This window comes from Myxocyprinus asiaticus, chromosome 34 (genome assembly GCF_019703515.2).
Source record: "Myxocyprinus asiaticus isolate MX2 ecotype Aquarium Trade chromosome 34, UBuf_Myxa_2, whole genome shotgun sequence".
Classification (NCBI taxonomy): Eukaryota; Metazoa; Chordata; class Actinopteri; order Cypriniformes; family Catostomidae; genus Myxocyprinus; species Myxocyprinus asiaticus.
The window spans coordinates 36205916-36224075 of NC_059377.1; the positions used below are offsets into that span (position 1 = coordinate 36205916).

The window sequence follows — 18160 nt, forward strand, 5'->3', positions numbered from 1 at the left end:
AAGTCATACCTTCCAGAGATTGTGACGTCTGTATCGAACTGAACCCATTCTGTGAAAAAAGTTAAATAAAATGTACATGAACCAAATGCAAAATCAAAATATACAATTTTCTCGCCTGAATCTGCAGACTTAAATGCATTTTCTGCACTGATATTGTGGTAAACTGTGTAATAATTTATGCACCCTCATATTTTTCCAAACCCATATGACTTTCTTTGCTGGAACACAAAAAGAGATGTTACGAATGCCTCAATCACAACTCACTTTCAATGTATGGAGAAAGATGCAATGAAAGTGAACATTCTGCCTAACATCTTGTTTCACAGAGAGAAGAAAAAAAGAAAAAGTCATACTGTTTTGGAACAACATGAGGGTGAGTAAATTACCATTTTCATTCTTGGGTGAATATCACTTTAACAGAGCTGAGAATACTGAAATCTTATTGGATGATCATCAACCCATTAGCAGTATTTCCTAAATTTGGTGTAACTGAAGTCAGAAAATCAATTATATCAAGAGGGCCAATGATGAGCAAACTGCACCTTAAACTCCAGGTGGTAAAAGCTGAAGGTGTTCGGGACTGGGGATTCTTACTTTGGGCTGCATGTCTTTTTGTGGCGAGGAGGACACAGAAGGGGGGTAGCGCCGTGTCTGGCTTGCTCTTTGTTCGTACAGCTCCATCTGACTGGGGTTGGACAGGACTGATGTCTGCTCACTGAGAAACAATCGGCAGTTTAAAGCATCAATATCAAAACAATCCAAGTGATTTGAATGTTTATGGGGCTCATTTTTTAATGGATGTAGCCAAAACTTCTGAATTATGCACATGAAAATGTATAAAGAAAAATGATCCAGCTGTTGCGAGATACTCACTTGCTGGAGCTTGTGTAAAGGCTGTTTTGGCCTTGGCTGCTGGGTGTTGTCGTAGCAACAGCTGCTGAGGGATCATAATCAGAAAGCACCGGTTCAGAGCCGAACTGTAATGCTCCAAACTGCAGGTTAAGCCCGGATATATCTGCGGAGCCTGGCATCTCCACCGCTAGGGCTGGAATCTGCATTCACAACACGTTGTTACAGAGATAGCTCACGAAAAAACTCACAACTTTCTTCCATAGAACACAAAAGGCAGGATGTACCCATTCTCTTTCATTGAATGGAAAAAAAGCAATGAAAGTAAATGGTGACTGAGGCTAATATTCTGCCTAACATCTTTGTGTTGAGAAGAAAGTTATGCGCAAACCAGAAACGCCATTTAATCAATCACCTTGGTTGTAATGGAAGTCCTCTTCTTCTGCTGTTTGAGTTTGTGCTGTTGTAGGGGGAGGGGGTTGGACGCCTGCAGGTCGGCGGGACTGGAAGAGTTCTGCTGACCTGGAATGGGTCCAGAGGGTTTGGAAACAGAAGTGGTAATGGCCTGGGGCAGTGAGGAAGAATGGGTGGACTGAGGGGGCAGGGACGAGGTGGTAGAAGGGGGTGTGGCTTTGTCCTGCAAGAAAGCGTCCATCATGGAAGCAGTAGAGGTGGTCTGGTAGGGCTGCCGTTTGGTGAAGGGACTGTGCACAGGCTCTGTTTGAGGTTTCATATCTGCAAAGAGAAAGTAAACGATGCATACTGAATATTCAGAGAGCAAATAGGAACAGACCCAAGACCAAAAGAACTAATTAAGAAATAGTAAATAAATGAATTCTCTCATTTACTCAGCTTCATGTTGTTTCCAACCCATATTACTTTTTTTCAATAGCACACAAAGAGATGACAGGCAGAATGACAGCCTCAGTTATCATTCACTTTCATTATATGGAAAAAAAATATGCAATGAAAGTGAAGGTGACATACTAACAATTCTATGCTAACATATGCCTACTATCTCCCTTTTGTGTTCTACAGAAGAACAATCATCATCAGGGGGAGAGAGTGGTGACAGAATAAAAATTTTTAGGCGAACTAAAAAACCTTTAATTCACTACATAGGCTCTCTTACCATATTGCCCCAAGGTAGTGGGGCTGGTATCCCAGGTAGAAGGACCTGTGTTGGGAGGTCCACTTTGTGAGTGCTGGGCTGCCAGCTGGGCTAGCGCCTGGGCAGTCTTAAACTGCTCCAGGAATTGAGAACCAGTCGTGGAGCCTCCAGTGGTCACTTTAGGATCTCCTACGTCACCAAAACCCTTACTGAGCATGCTCACCTGAGGAAAGCACAGAGTACACGGTAAAGGATACCAGTCACTGTGTGTAATACATTTACTGACAGAATAGGACCCTGTTTACACCTGGTGTTAAGATGCGATTTGGGGGATCTGATCACAAGTGGACAGCTCTAACTAGAAGTGTAAACGGGGTCCAAAACATTTTGTGTAATAAAAAGAAAATATACACTGGCGGCCAAAAGTTTGGAATAATGTACAGATTTTGGTGTTTCAGAAGGAAATTGGTACTTTAATTCACCAAAGTGGCATTCAACTGGTCACAAAGTATAGTCAGGACATTACTGATGTAAAAAACAGCACCATCACTATTTGAAAAGTCATTTTTGATCAAATCTAGACAGGCCCCATTTCCAGCAGCCATCACTCCAACACCTTATCCCTGAGTAATCATGCTAAATTGCTAATTTGGTTCTAGAAAATCACTTGCCATTATATCAAACACAGTTGAAAGCTATTTAGTTTGTTAAATGAAGCTTAACATTGTCTGAGTGTTTGTTTTTGAGTTGCCACAGTATGCAATAGACTGGCCTGTCTTAAGGTCAATATTAGGTCAAAAATGGCAAAAAAAGAAACGGCTTTCTCTAGAAACTCAGTCAATCATTGTTTTGAGGATTGAAGGCTGTACAATGCTTGAAATTGCCAAAAAACTGAAGATTTTATACAAAGGTGTACACTACAGTCTTCAAAGACAAGGGACAACTGGCTCTAACAAGAACAGAAAGAGATGTGGAAGGCCAGATGTTCAACTAAAAAAAAAAAAAGAGGATAAGTACATCAGAGTCTCTAGTTTGAGAAATAGACGCCTCACATGTCCTCAGCTGACAGCTTCATTGAATTCTACCCGCTCAACACCAGTTTCATGTACAACAGTAAAGAGAAGACTCAGGGGTGCAGGCCTTATGGGAAGAATTGCAAAGAAAAAGCCACTTTTGAAACAGAAAAACAAAAAGAAAAGGTTAGAGTGGGCAAAGAAACACAGACATTGGACAACAGATAATTGGAAAAGAGTGTTATGGATCTTAACCCCATTGAGCTTTTGTGGGATTAGCTAGACTGTAAGGTGCATGAGAAGTGCCAAAAAAGACAGTCACATCTATGGCAAGTGCAACAGGAAGCGTGGGGTAAAATGTCACCTGAGTATCTGGACAAACTGACAGCTAGAATGTCAAGGATCTGCAAAACTGTCATTGCTGCACGTGGAGGATTTTTTGATGAGAACTCTTTGTAGTTTAAGAAGTTCTGAAAATTTGTCACATTATTAATGTCCTGACTATACATTGTGATCAGTTGAATGTCACTTTGGTGAATAAAAATACCAATTTCTATCCATAAGAGCAAAATCTGTACATTATTCCAAACTTTTGGCTGCCTGTGTATGTGCACACACACACACACACACACACACACACACAACATTAAAACTACCTGCCTAATATTGTGTAGGTCCCCCTTGTGCTGCCAAAACAGCGCCAACCCGCATCTCAGAATAACAGAGCGGTTATCTGAGTTACCGTAGACTTTGTCAGTTCAAACCAGTCTGGCCATTCTCGGTTGACCTCTCTCATCAACAAGGCATTTCCATCCAATGCAACCACGGCGTCACGCAGGCAGGCCAGTGGAATTGGGTAGGCTGGTTGAGACTCCACAGCAGGCTGATAGAGTAGATCAGTCCACCCCTGCGATCTAGCTGAAACCTCAAAACAGGCTGAAGTCCATTCTAATGAAATCCAAGAATGTCCATTTGATGCATGTGCAAAATTAAAAAAAAAAAAAAAAAAAAATCTTTCATTTAAACAACATGCTCGAACAAGACAAACAAACAGCTCCAATGTACTGAAGCAGCCAAACGAGCACTCGCACAGGAAATGACAGCTTTTAATTACAGTCAGGTGTACTGAAGAGGTTCCGCAAAGTCTTTTGTTGGTGCATATATGCGCCTTTTCAGATTGGACGGTTATTTCCTTTTAAAGCCACGCATAACCCCCAAACTCTTGTTGTAGCAGTGGTTGATTAAAAGATGAGTGGGTGGTGCTTCATTGATCTGAGCTGCATCAGGACGGATTAGCATTTACACCTTAAATGCGATGTGGTCTCATGGTTTTTGACTACATAGTCTGGCACCAACAATCATTCCATGCTCCAAATCACATTTGTTGTGATTTAAAAGGAAATCAGTCCAATCTGAAAAGGTGCATACGTACACCAACAAAAGACTTCGCGGAACACCTTCAGTACACCTGAATGTAATTAAAAGCTGTCACTTCCTGTGTGAGTGACACGTTTGGCTGCCGCTTTACATTGGAGCTGTTTGTTTGTCTTAGGTTTGGTTCGATCTTGTTGTTTGTATGAAAGTTTATTTTCATTTCACACACGCATCAAATGGACATTCTTGGATTTCATTCGAATGGGCTTTCGCCTGTTTTCGAGGTTCCCGCTAGTGCGCAGGGGTGGACTGATCCACTCAATCAGCCTGCTGCGGTGTCATAACTAGCCTACCCAATTCCACCGGCCTGCCTACGTGGCGGCGTGGTTGCTGCGGTCCCATTTTCTGACAGAGATTTCGTGGCATGGTGTCATCCTGTGTTCCCGTTTGCTGTTCTGGAGTTTGCACTCGTTTTGACTCTGTGGCGTGGGAGATGTGGGATGACGCGGATTGCTTGGTGCACCCACTCAACACGGGACTACTCTGGTCATGTAATTTTTTACACTACTGCTCATTTAGTTTGAACTGTTTGTTCCACATTTCAGACTATTCGGACTACATGTTTGACTCCAGGATTGCTGTGTTGTGTTTATGTATACTGTATTGTTTTGATGCATTTATGTTTGTTGTTGCTTGTAAAGCGCTTTGAGCTTGGGAAAAGCGCTATATAAATTAAACTTATAATATGACCATGTCAACATTGTTATGCTATTTTGATCAAATGTGCAGGATCCCTGAAGGATCGTGAAATTAGTCTACCGATACGCTCTTTATGAAACTTAATGGCCAAATAAAAAACAAAATCATTGCGATATTCACAATATTGCTTACATTTTCAGCAAAATAATTTTGATTATATACACTGAACATTTGATATACTGCCCAGCCCTAGTTCAGATCTAGAAGATATTTTTCAGATACTGTATGTCTCGGATGAACCAAAAGTGTCAATAAACCTGCTCTTCGGCACAGTTCAAGTTGGTATTAAACCTTTTTCTTTGCAAACTCTATGCAGGCTTTGGATTTTCAGAACACCGTTATTTAAAAATGACCAGAGCAACGTTAAAAATGTAATATTGATTCACTGGTTAGTCCAGTTAAAAAATAATTAGTCACATGACTTGAGGCAATGTCATGACTTTTTTTAATGTGCATTTACATTCCTATATAAATTCTATCTGTCCTTATGCAGTACAACTGTTTTCAGTTATTTCAAAAATTAAAAATATATATGCTCGCTTGAGGTGGATTTAAGCACAAAGGATTTTATTCACATCTTAATGCTTCCATCCAGCTGTTTTTATGCAATATCCCAAAATTTGCATTAAAATACAAGGATGGAAACCCAGCTATAGGGATTGATGTTGTGTAGTCATGAAATCAAAGTCCCTTCCCTCGAAATCCTGCTTCAGTGTACATTGCTGTTTGGCACCCATAAAGACAAATGTTGCTTTTGTCTTGACATGTCATTTGAGATGTGGCTCACCATGGTGTGCTGGCTGTAAGGAACACTGGAGGAGGACTGGGACAATGAAGCATTCTGCTTTGAATTGCTGAACACCAAAGACTGGGACAGAGGTTGTTGGCCTTCAAGTGGAGCAGACTCTGCTTCAGAGGTGGTGGTGGTGGGAGGAGTCTTTCCCAGCAACACCGCTAAATCAATCCTGGCAAAAAAAATGGCAAAAAAAATGGCAAAAAAAAAAAAAAAGTATGAAGATAAAAGGTTCTCATAGTACCAAAACTATAGCAGATTTAGGCTTATTTAGAGTTAGGACTATTTTACACACGTGGTGATATATTGGTGTGGTTTTAAGTGTCTTTAGTTAGCAGCCACTGACGTACCTCTGTCCAGCTGTAATGGTGACATTCTCTTGTGGAATGGATGCCACACTGGAGGCAGTGAATATCTTGGTCTCTGATAACTACAGAGAAAAATAATTGGAACATTTAAAGTTAAATACAATTTCAGCTCAAATTTACAGCAAATAAGTTGACTAATCTCTCAGTTTCTTTAAACAATCCAAGCCAAACCTCTTTTTTGAAAACTGTTTTTATTGCTTTATCAATAGGGAGCCGAAAAAGAATATTATGGAGGAACAGGACTGGAAAATTACACGAACCAGACTCTATCTTCCAGTACCTGGATGAGCACTACTGTGCAAGGTACTAGGCCATGGATCGGTCTTATTTTTTTCAATTCATTGAGATGCCCACATAAGCCATCATTCCAAGTACTTGTGCAAACAAGGCTTCCATTCAGTTTTACAGACAGATGAATCATTATTTTCTTTGATAATTGACAGCATGCTCCAGAAGTTGCATTTCACTCAGAATACTCACATCTTCATTCCAGTCCTCCATACCCCACTCTTCTGTGGCAGTTCTCCAAGCACCTGTGATCAAGATGATAGGAATAAAATAATAATATAAAAAAAAAAAACATCCAGCTCACTTACTACAGCAAGAGACCAAACTATCTGCGAAACAGTCATAGAAAATGGACAGGCCATTACAACTACAATAATACTCACCAGGGGTGGAGTCAAACTTTCGGGGATAGCTTGTTCCCTCTCCAACTGTAAACTCAAGCCCTGTGGAGACAGATGTGTAGGTCTGAGTTGTCCAAAGACACAAATACAAACTCTGAGCATCAGTGACTACATAGGCGTCTTTTAAATTGTGTGTGTACTTATGAAATTGGAGAAGTGGTTTACAAAAAAAAAAAAAAAAAAAAAAAAAAAAAAAAAAAAAAGGGACTTCACTCACTGTTTCCATCCTCGGGTTCAAGATTGCCCGTGTTACTCCAAGTGCTTCCGCTTGTGTAGCTCTCCTCTGTTTGGGCTGGCTCAGTGTAGTCCGCTGGGTTAAACAGACTAATAAAAAAAAAAAAAAAAAAAAAAAAAAAAAAAGGGGAGACTTCATTATGTTTCAATGCACAAGGCACGCAGAGTTTGCATCCCAAACCCTCTCTGGTGTCCATTTTTAGGCCATTATTTGAGGAATCATTGTGAATGAGGCAAGCAATGTTGTTAACAATCATTGACAGTCAGACAGAATAAGCATCCACAACCAAGATGCAAAAATTGAAGAAAACAAAATCACTGCTATAGCTCTTCTACTAGCTGAAAAAACACACCAATGTCAAAACTAGCTAAGCGCATTTATACAAGAGATGCAAACGTGCTTGCCAGTCACTCTCGAACCGGAAACCAAACCAGTGGACAACTTAAGCTGCCAATAGTAATAGAATATCTATAGCTCATACAGAATATACTGCAGATATCAGTGTCATAAGCACCGCATAATTTGATCACAGGCTACTAGCTATTTCACCCTTGACCCTGAACAAACCAACACACTTAAACAAATGGGTTCAACTCACCTCTCATCTCCTGACAAATCATATCTGGGGCCCTTATCAATCTGGCTTTAGGGAGAAACAACAGGGAGAATTACAAGCAGCTCAACACTGAAAGAGGGGGGTGCATTGTGTCAATACAGATGCGCTCGAGTGTGTGCATGCGTTTAAGAGTTATGGCAAACGTCAGGCTAAAAGGAAAGTCTAACATGTTATCTATATATCCAAGGCCAGTCTAGCTACCATACCTGTTCTACAGGGTTGGGTTGCACCAGCAATGTTTAGTTGCAAAATTTGACGTTTACATTTATTGATCCAATAAGCAGCCTTCAAATTTCTAAACAGAAGCCAGGCATCTCAGTTTTTTTCTTGTTACTGTTGAGGTTCAAACCATTTTTGTAACTCTAAGCGGTAATAAAGTTTATTTAAATATGTAAAAAATAATATTCAGAAACTATATCTAAAATGAAGAAGGTTCATCAGATAAATACTCTAATACAGGGAAAAATTATACTTATTCACTTTAATATTCTCTATATTTTGTAACCTTGCATATTAGTGACACTGGGCGATGCACACTGGAAAGTGCATAGTTTAAATTTTTTACGCAGAAGAGCTGCCAAGTAGTACGTTTTTTTTGTTTGTTTTTTTTTTACATAATGTGCCCTCTCAAACATAAAAGTAAAATGTCTACATCATATGTCTAAAGGACAGAAGTCTGTCACGGCAAACATGAGCTCATTTTATGTTATTCAATATGATTGCATTTTAATTCCAAGAGGGTTACGTTTCACGGTGCAACGCTCATATATAACTTGGTGCCCATTCACACTAGAAATAGACTAAGGCCCTGTTTCCACCTGGTATTAAGATGAGTTTCGGGTGATCCGATCACATGCGGTAAGCCCTAAATAGAGGCCAAAACGGGGTCTAAAACATTTTGTGATCGGAACACAAAAACCACATGAAAGTGGTCAAAAACGCATGTTCATCTCATTTGAGGTGTAAACGCTAATCCGTCCTGTATGTGTCTTGGCAGCAGAGAAGCACCACCCCTCACCGCTGCGCTAAAACAAGAGTTTAAACTTTGCTGTTTATGAGCGGCTTTAAAAAGGAAATAACTGTCCAACCGGAAAATGTTAAAAAGCTGATACATAATCACGAGAGCTTCACGGATCTTTAGTGTGTCTGATAACATATGACAAGCACGAACACCAAGCTCCTTTAATACAATCCTTTAATCCACTAAAATAATGGATAATTCTGCTTGACATGTTGCGTTTGTGCTTAGATTAAATTTCAACCGCATCTGAGAAACAGCACGTCGTTTTTTTTTCACGCTTATTGTATTTTTTTGGCGCTTTATCATCATGCAGTAACACACTGACATAATGATTGATGCATGTCGTCATGAAACGGAGAACCTCCCCTCCAAATCCGAACACAAGTGGTCACAGTAGATGCATTTAAGTGACCAGGTGTAAACAGCAACCAATAAGTGACCACATGTGATCGGATCACCCAAAATACATCGTAATACCAGGTGGAAACAGGGCCCAAGTTGTGACTTACACATGGCTGGTGCAACCGGCCCCAGGTGTAACACAATAAGACTGAGCTTTCAAATGAAACAGCTAGGCTAGTTGTGCTGTATTTCAAGGTGTGACTTGGCAACTCGAAAACAAGGATTAACTTGTAGTCTGGAGATTCAGGGGTCAAGAATTTAAAACCAATATTGCATGCAAACTTTAAAACGCACACTTCACACGCAAAAGGCGCCAGTCAAGTAGCCTGACAGCAGCTCAAGAGGAAAATTCAGAAAGCCTTAACTGAATCAGACAAACTCCAGAGACATAAAATGAGCCTAGATAGGATCAGCACTTTGAGGCTCCAGGTTATTGCAATTTTAACATCAGTATAAAAAATATAAAAAAGCAGAATTCAACTCTTAATAGTAGAGACTTTATTACTGACATACAGTTCTAGCCAAATTTACAAAGTGGCCATTTACATGCACGTTCTTACACAGATTATATTTAATTAGCCAACAATGTGTCTATGTGGCCATGTTAATGCATTAACCGGCTTTCCTTTATCGGTGTACATTCATAAACTGTTAAGAATAAACCAAACGACATGGGTAGATTTTTGACCACTACTTGGATTTCACGTTCCATGTAAACACCTTTACCAGCGTTCTTACCGGCTTATCCAATGTATGCAAGATTTGTGTGCATAACTCTTCTTGGTTTGACGTCAAAACCAGAGAATAACTATTTCAAATCTCTCGCTGTCTGATTTTGCAAATAAGCTGATTTTTAAAAGTTAATCGCCGTATTGGTGTGCATGTGAACGGGCTCAAAGATAAATGGCTAGTAACTATTATCTTTCAAACCAAAAAACATGAAGACACACATGGGGTGTGTCTCAATCAGCTCCCTAGCTTGTGAATCAGTATATCGTGAACACGAATTCGGGCACTGGCAAGGGTGTTCATCCACTGAACATTGGGACACTAATGACTCAATTACCTGCAACAAGATAATGAGCTCGCACACTCAAGCACAGCTGTTATTAATCAACACCATTGCCGTATAACTGATACCATCGTTCACTTTCTTGGAGATATTCAAACATAGTGTTATTATGAAAGATAAATGACATTGAATTAAAAATAAGTGTATTTTAAACCTACTTTTAAAAACTGTAATATTTTAAAGATTGTTTCTCTTTCATGGTCATTATGGATGAAAGACATTACAAACAACATCTCTTTTAAAGAGAAAATAAGTTTTGACATCAAATATTTACACTTGTGCTCGTCTTCTAACAAACTGAGAGACTTCAGAAGACCTGATGACGTTTCAGGTAATGGAACAGTGAGCAACAATGCTCCCTGGTTTTTTTTACAATGCATTGTGGGATTTTTTTAGGGAGTGAACATTTCAGTGCACTGGAACTATTTTGCGATGGACACACCTTGATCAGTGCACTGACTAATGAACTAGGGAGCTGATTGAGACACACCCATGGAACAATGCCACTTAAACACTAGACATTAAAAGTGTTCACCCAAAAATGAAAATTCTGTCTTCATTTTCTAACACTGTCTTTTTAAAACTGCACGACTTTCTTCCATGAAACACAAGAGGAAACATTTTAAAGAATGATGACCCTGCTCATTTTTCAATATAATTAAAATGAATGGGGCCTGGGGATTTCAATTCCTAATATTCTGCCCAACATTTCTTTTTGTTCTAAGAAATAAGTCGTACATGTTTGGAGTAACATGAGGGTGAATAAATGACAATTTTCCATTTTTAGGTGAACTATCCCTTTAAGTGGATCTTATATAATTTCATACACTATATTGACAAATTTTACTTGGGCATTGTACAATATGGCTGCAAATAAACCCACTATAGTCCTTACCTTGTCAAACATCTGCATGGAAAACATGTCAACTAGAAATGCATACATACACCACTCTTACCTTTAGACTCAAAAGAACAGCACTTTGTGCTAAAATTCCTAGTCAGTCAGACTGCTCATATGCCATAGCTTTGCAAAGTTTCTGAAGCACAAGATTATATATTTAGCGATGAAGCACTGGAATTATCCAGACCATGCCTTTCTCATTTACACTGTGTCCTAAGCAAGTGCAATGCAACAAGTTTCCCAAGTCGAGTAAATGTTATCAACACTGAAAGCAAAAATGCTGCAAAACATAAGAGCAGCCAATCTTTAAACCAATGAGATCTTACTCTGGGCGATATTAAGCAACCAACAAATGGTCTAACATTGAAGAGAGAGGGTTTAAACGTTTGTCACTTTGTTGCTCTTGGTTAGGACACGGTTATTAGGTGAGGTTTTAAGTGAACATGCAAATCCAGGAAGGACCCTAAAGCCTCAAGTATACTTCAGTTTTGCTTGAACGCTAGGCGTATGTGTAGTAGGTGAGTGACTAAAGTTTCGTCATCACTGTATGATGTGCTGCCAGATTTTTCTAACCGCACATACTCTAAATGCATAATCTGCTCATGTGCCTGGAATTATTTGCACTAATTAGTAGGGGTGTAAATCGGATGTTTCATCATGATAGAATTCTATATCTATTCTCTTGGCCTACGATCCGATATTTGCTGACACTTCAACGTCTGCCGCGATACGATTACGATATGATTCAGGGCCCTACGATCGATATTCCAATATTATGTGCCTATTTTACACAATCGCAACCAAAATATAATCGGAATATTTTGAGCTCTCTGAAAAGTGCAAATTTAGTATCCACATTGGGACATCCACAACAAAATAAGGTACTTCAAGACCTCTGATCATCCAGGGCGTGAGCTCGCGTAAGGCCTGCACTGTCTGATGCCCCAGCCCTGACCGCTGCGGATCATGCTGACGACCACACAGGAGAAGAATTTCACTGTATATGTGCAAATGTATAATGTGTGATAAATAAAGATAATTATAATTATAAAAATTATTATAATTATAATTATTTATTTTTCAGTTTAATCCAATTCAAAGTACTTACATACCCATGACTTGTTTCCAACTATCCGTGCTATCCGCGGTTTTCTTGGCTACAACTTCCAAAGTTGTAATGAAAAAAATCTTACAGTTAACTGTAAAAGTTAACTGGTATAAATTTTAGTAAGGGTGTTGATGTGTAAAGTCTTATAACTGATGCTAGTGCTGGGCAGCAGGTGATTTCTCTTTCCCTCATTAGTTTCTGTGTCCTTCATGAGTTAAAAGCAGCTCTTACAGACGGGATCACAGACGTTTTGTAATATTGACCAAATCAGAGCAGAAAACAACAAACATTTATAACTTCTGAATTGGAGATGTTTCCGGTGATACAAAGGTAGGTACGTGTACTCGCCGGTCACACAACAGACTCGCCGCCGTACGGAGGTAAATTGTGGATAAAATATATTTAAATGTCTGCAAAAGTCAAATTTGCCAGTATTTGTGCTGACCTCAGATCTGTATACACCTTTCCTGGGACTTTGCATGGATCCAGAGCATTTTTTTATGTTTATCTTGATGTCGTTTTATGGGCGTTTTACCATTCACCGCCATTGTTTCCTCCCATTGATGGTCACATATGGCGGCTGCAGGAAAAAGTGATGTCACTGAAAAAGGTCAATAAACACCTGAGGAGAAATAGTCCAGTATCTCATAGCATTTTAGCGTGTGTGCCAACCGTTTGTGTATGCGTGCACAGTCAAATGGAATATTCTTTGAAAGGCTGAGCATTCGACAGAAGGCATAGGTTAAGTGTTCCCCTCACAACCGAAGTATACTTTAGGCTTAGAGACACACAAACTTACCCCATGCCCTGAGCTGAAAACCTTCCGCCTCGCCTGCCAGCACCACCTGAAGGACAGGAAGACAAAGTCAAATCAGAGTTCCAAAACTTAATATTTATGTACTCGTTGTTCTGGGTGCGAAACATTGGCAGTAGGAGCTTACCTCTTCCTCTGCCTCTCCCCCGACGGCCTCGCTCTGTTCCCCTTCCCACAACTCCACCTGCTTTGGTTCCATCCAGCCCGTTCTCCTGCCCACGAACTGGAGAATAGGAACAAAGGACAGAACGATTGGAGAGGAAACACATCGAATACAAGAAACTTGGATATTGTTCCTTAAAGCATCTATTAGCTCTACCACTAAAACCATCTTCTGGCAAATAAAGTTGTAGAGTTCAGGCTTCCCAGAAGTCAAAGCACTGCAAAATGAAAGTCATTAATACATCTTTCCCAACCTTCGAATGGAATAAATGCTTGCACTTTCTTTTTGTATTGACATACAGTCAAATACAGACTCAAAAATAGCTTCCAACTATTTTTAATTTTTTTTAAAGTGAAAGTCAAGCAAGTAAGGAAGGCTATATGCCAAGTGTGACTGTGCTATGATGCAAAAGGTGCAATGCTCTCAATGGTAAGAGCATTGAAACAAAATGGCAAGCCAATAATTTAGTGTTGTGTGACCAACTGCAATAAAAACACAACTATTGCAAAAGCACTGCAAGTAATATAGATGAAGTTACTGTTTACATCAAAATTATTCTGTATTCATCTACCTGTTACATCTCCGACATATTCCTACTGAGTTATAACTTGGTTTGCCGATAGTTCAGAAATAACCTACCAGTACATATACTGGATATTTTCACTGCAAACCATAGGTATCCCTTTATAATAACTTTACATTTAACATTATGTTTAAAATGTTGGTAAAGCTGCAACACTGCTCATACCAACCACTGAAATCTGCTGCTCAAAAGAACCTGTAAGCATGGTTACCTGCGGTGTGACAGTAATTTCATCTACATAATTTCAACAAAGCCACAGTGGATCTCATTTTACAAAACTAAAACTACAGAAAAAGTTAATAGCCTAGAAAAAGGCTAATTTTTCACTAGAAATTTAGATCTACAGCTTTTTTTTTTATATCACACCACCTGTCTGAGGGCATGGTTTTGGGGAGAGGATGTGTGGTTAAAGGAGTGATCTAATTCAGTGGTCAAGTCTTGCGAAAGTTAGCAAAACAGCTAAAAATCAATCACAGCACCTTTAAAGCTGACGTTTCAATTCTGCACCACTTGCATCAAACAGAGTTGCAAAAATGACCATTGTTTTTTTTAAACAGCTTTTTTCAAAACAGTTACACACTTTAAATCTGGCCAAGTGATGTTTTTGACATGATTTAAATAGATATCAATAAGGAAAAAACTCTGTCCTTTACATCATATGATCACTAACACTACCAGCTCTTAAAACTGTTCCTAACCAGAGTCAGATCCCAATCAAAGCGCAAGACTTCTGCGAACATCGAGTATGAGCCTTATGTTGCTTTCGAACTCGGAGTGAGAGACTGAGGAAGAGCATCCGGTAGCAGCTCAAATTTTATTCTAGCACACACTCCCTTCAGCACTATAAAAAGTAGCAAAGGGTTTGTGGTGTGCTGCTGTCTGCTCTGAATGTGAAACAAAAGCCCAACCTTTAGGTGACAAAAAATACTGTACATTTTTGATGTTCCTGACTCCAAGGCAAGAATGTTGATTTCAAATGAGAAAGAAGAAAATTCTGTGAAGTGGGTGAACTCTCCACTCACACTCTCGTCCGCGGCTGGCTCCACGACCCCTCCGCGGGGCCCCACCTCTACGGCGTGCCACATCTCTTTCTCCTCCCCCTCCTCCACCTCTCTCTCGGTTATCCTTCCCTTCATCTCCTCCATCTGTCTGTGCATTTTCCTTCTGACCTGACACTCCTTTCTTCTTTCCAACCATCTCCCAAGAGTCCTGAGGAGCAATGGGAAAATTTTTTAGTGCAGGGTTTAAGGGGGGGGGGGCATTTTTTCCCCTAACACATAAGGGCTAAAACTAATAACATTTTATTGTGCCCTGTTGATACCATTAAATCGACCACTAATCTCTTATACACACAAACCCCCCCATAATTAACCTATAAACATGAGTCTGAACTCACAGTGTCAGGGCTGCCCTCCAACAGGACATTGATGGCTCTGTTTACATCTCCATTGCAGTCGTGCAGCGCTATCATGGACTCATCCTGATCCTTTCCTGTGATGTCCACCAACTAAAGAGGAGAAGAGCAACAAGACGCACCTTAGTTCCAAGTGGGTGTACAACCTCCTAGACCACACGTGTTAAAGGTAAGAAGAGGATGGAAACATCATGAGTTGACTTCAGCTTTATTGACTGCATATGAAAGTGCTTTGGAAACAGGACAAGTAAAAGCTCGTTATAACCCATAACTTTTAAATTGGAGAAGAATGGGTTGCACCATTTGCAAATGGGGTGAGGGTACAGCAGAACTTGTCATATTCCCATGAGCCAGGCATACAAAGGGATGACTTGCTTCTCACTCATCACAAAAAGACATATGTTCTTGCCCTTAACTTTAATGATCTGTGTCGCATTATCATCTTGAAGATCTCACCTGCTTGACCTTTTCCTCAAAGTCTGCATCATTATGGTCCGAGATCATCTGCGCGAGTCGGATCTGCTCAGCGGTGGCCTGGATCGACAAAAAAGCAGGGCATGGTTAAAGTCAACATGAAATCAAAATCGACCCCCATTTAATTGATTAATACACGTTCCTGGTTTTATTAATGCACTGATCATCATTTACTTAATGTCTAATATGGTTGAAACGGATACTAGTTTGTGTCACGAGTCATTTTATGTATTTGTTTGACAAGAAACAGTGAGAAGCTATTTAATGATTTTTTTTTTTAAATATTGTTTTATTGGTGCAGAGACTACTGGCAGTCATACAAAGGCTCTGTGCATGCAAAGTTCAAAGAACACAAAGATGAGAAATCAACAGGGGCGGGTCTCTAAGAGCTCTGTCACATCCAGTTGTGAATCTGCATAATTTCTATGAATGTACGATGCTGACAGAGTCCTGAGTGAATCGAAGTTCAAGCTGAAACCCTTCCTCACCCATACACACACACACACTAATGATTTCCTTTGACAATCAGTCAACCTCATTATAGCCTCAATGCACCATTCATTCTAAGCTTAAATAACTATACCTTCAAATTAATGCATGAAGGATACTGGTTAGCTTGTGTTATTTGTACCAATTAAACTAAATTTGGCATCATGTACATATTCCAAAACTAGGGTCAAATCAAAATAATATCAGAGCTGTGTACAATCTGACATTTAACAGTACGGTTAGTCTGAAATTTCCCTAGATAACAATATCTAGTGAATACTAATGTACGTGTGCACATGTGAATTTTTTGTCTGTCCCCCCTTTGTACATATTTTGTTTAGCTGTTGTGTCTCTAAGTACTGAAAACTTCTGTTACCAAATTCAAATTCCTTGCATTTGTGTGCAAGAATACATTGCAAATAACGGCCTTTATGATTCTGATTATTTGAATGTGTTTCAAGGTTGGGCTGAACGATATAACTACATATGCCGACAATACAAAGTGTCAATCAATAGAGATTTTGCTTTATCTTGTATATCACAATACGTAAATATCTGCGTGCGCGGATCTATCAGTGGGCAGGACTTCACGCGTGACAGAATCAAAGGGTTTTTCCAGCATTGAAATTTTTACATTCAGCAAAATCAATAACATTCATCTTGCATCGAGCTCTCGATTCGGATTAAACATCAATTCATATGGGTATATTGCAGTTATAATGTTCCTTTTGCTTACATATGAAATAAATTCTCGCCCAGCTAATTCTGTGAATTATACCTTCTAACTTGTTACAATATGAAAATATACATTTTACTAATCATATTTTATTCATTGTCACATTTTAGCTTTTTAAAAATTAACAAATCAATGTATTTTATCAATAAATATAATATTGCATATATTATATTTTGTTATATTTGTATTGTTTAATTGCATAATTTGTACTATTTACAGGTATTTACATAGATTTTTTGAACGTGCTAGAAACTGGTACTGTCTCTACGGGAATCCTGCATTTCCGTCAACAGCGTCTTTAAATAAGCACGTTAACGAGAGACATAAATGGCTCTCTCTCATCTGTGCTGTGCCTGATTAGAATTAAATGTCTTTTTTTTTTTAAGATAAACAACTGACTGTAAAGAACAGAAAGGGTATTAAAAGAGAAATTATTCAGTGACAAATATTTCGCGTGTATCTCGAATTTGAACACATTAAATGGAACAACTTTTACTCTCAATACACAGTTAAGGATCCCGCTGCTGAATACACCACTATACTACACAATTCATTCACTGGTGAGTGAAATATAAACATTTACACCAGCCAGTTGCCAAATATATACATTTTTAGTCCCATAGCACGGAATTTGGTTGCAACTTCCTCTCATTGTAGTGGAGGGCTGTAGGGCTGGTTGATATGACAATGTAATCGGATATCGACGATGTCTTACAAAGATCCCGATGCCGATTGCAAACAGATGATGATCGACAATGTCGGGAAATGGCAAAACCATGGATCTGGGAATTCGCCAAATATATTAAACAGTGGCTAGGGTGTGAAACTAGCACCCGCAATCCACCAAATGCAACGAGGCTGAAACCAGTTTACAAGCTCTTCGTCCAAATGCATTTCACGCACGAGTAATTTTGCTCATCTACCCGCAACAGGCGGGCGAACTGTCTTGGAGTGACACATGACAAGAAATGCTGTTAGTCACAAAGACATGCGCTTGAAGAAACACACTTTATTTGCTTGGTCTGATTCACTGTTTATTCAGAGGAGTGCAGCACGAGCCTGTCTTGTGGAGCAAGCACATGTTGAGTGTTTTCACTCTTTTACTCCGTTCCATTCGTCTGAAAACTGTTTGCAAGAATAATGTTGTCGATGAGAATGCTGCATATGATCTCCGAT

At 39.4% G+C, this 18160-nt stretch overlaps 1 protein-coding gene across 5 annotated transcripts in view; it reads right to left on the reverse strand.

The window, feature by feature from the left end:
* Window positions 1–18160, reverse strand: part of LOC127425599 (ubiquitin-associated protein 2-like) — a 40392-nt gene that overhangs the window by 17885 nt on the left and 4347 nt on the right. For 3 of the 5 annotated variants that reach the window (XM_051671746.1, XM_051671748.1, XM_051671745.1), the window contains exons 3-18: window positions 15742–15819; window positions 15268–15378; window positions 14894–15080; window positions 13253–13348; window positions 13111–13156; window positions 7790–7834; window positions 7174–7280; window positions 6939–6998; window positions 6748–6800; window positions 6250–6329; window positions 5894–6071; window positions 1982–2183; window positions 1265–1584; window positions 874–1052; window positions 595–715; window positions 10–49 (exon numbers count right to left, since the gene is read on the reverse strand). In XM_051671746.1, coding sequence (XP_051527706.1) covers window positions 10–49; window positions 595–715; window positions 874–1052; window positions 1265–1584; window positions 1982–2183; window positions 5894–6071; window positions 6250–6329; window positions 6748–6800; window positions 6939–6998; window positions 7174–7280; window positions 7790–7834; window positions 13111–13156; window positions 13253–13348; window positions 14894–15080; window positions 15268–15378; window positions 15742–15819 — 1903 coding nt within the window. The remainder of the gene's footprint in view (window positions 1–9; window positions 50–594; window positions 716–873; window positions 1053–1264; window positions 1585–1981; window positions 2184–5893; window positions 6072–6249; window positions 6330–6747; window positions 6801–6938; window positions 6999–7173; window positions 7281–7789; window positions 7835–13110; window positions 13157–13252; window positions 13349–14893; window positions 15081–15267; window positions 15379–15741; window positions 15820–18160) is intronic. The other 2 variants (XM_051671749.1, XM_051671747.1) reach the window with 1 other exon arrangement.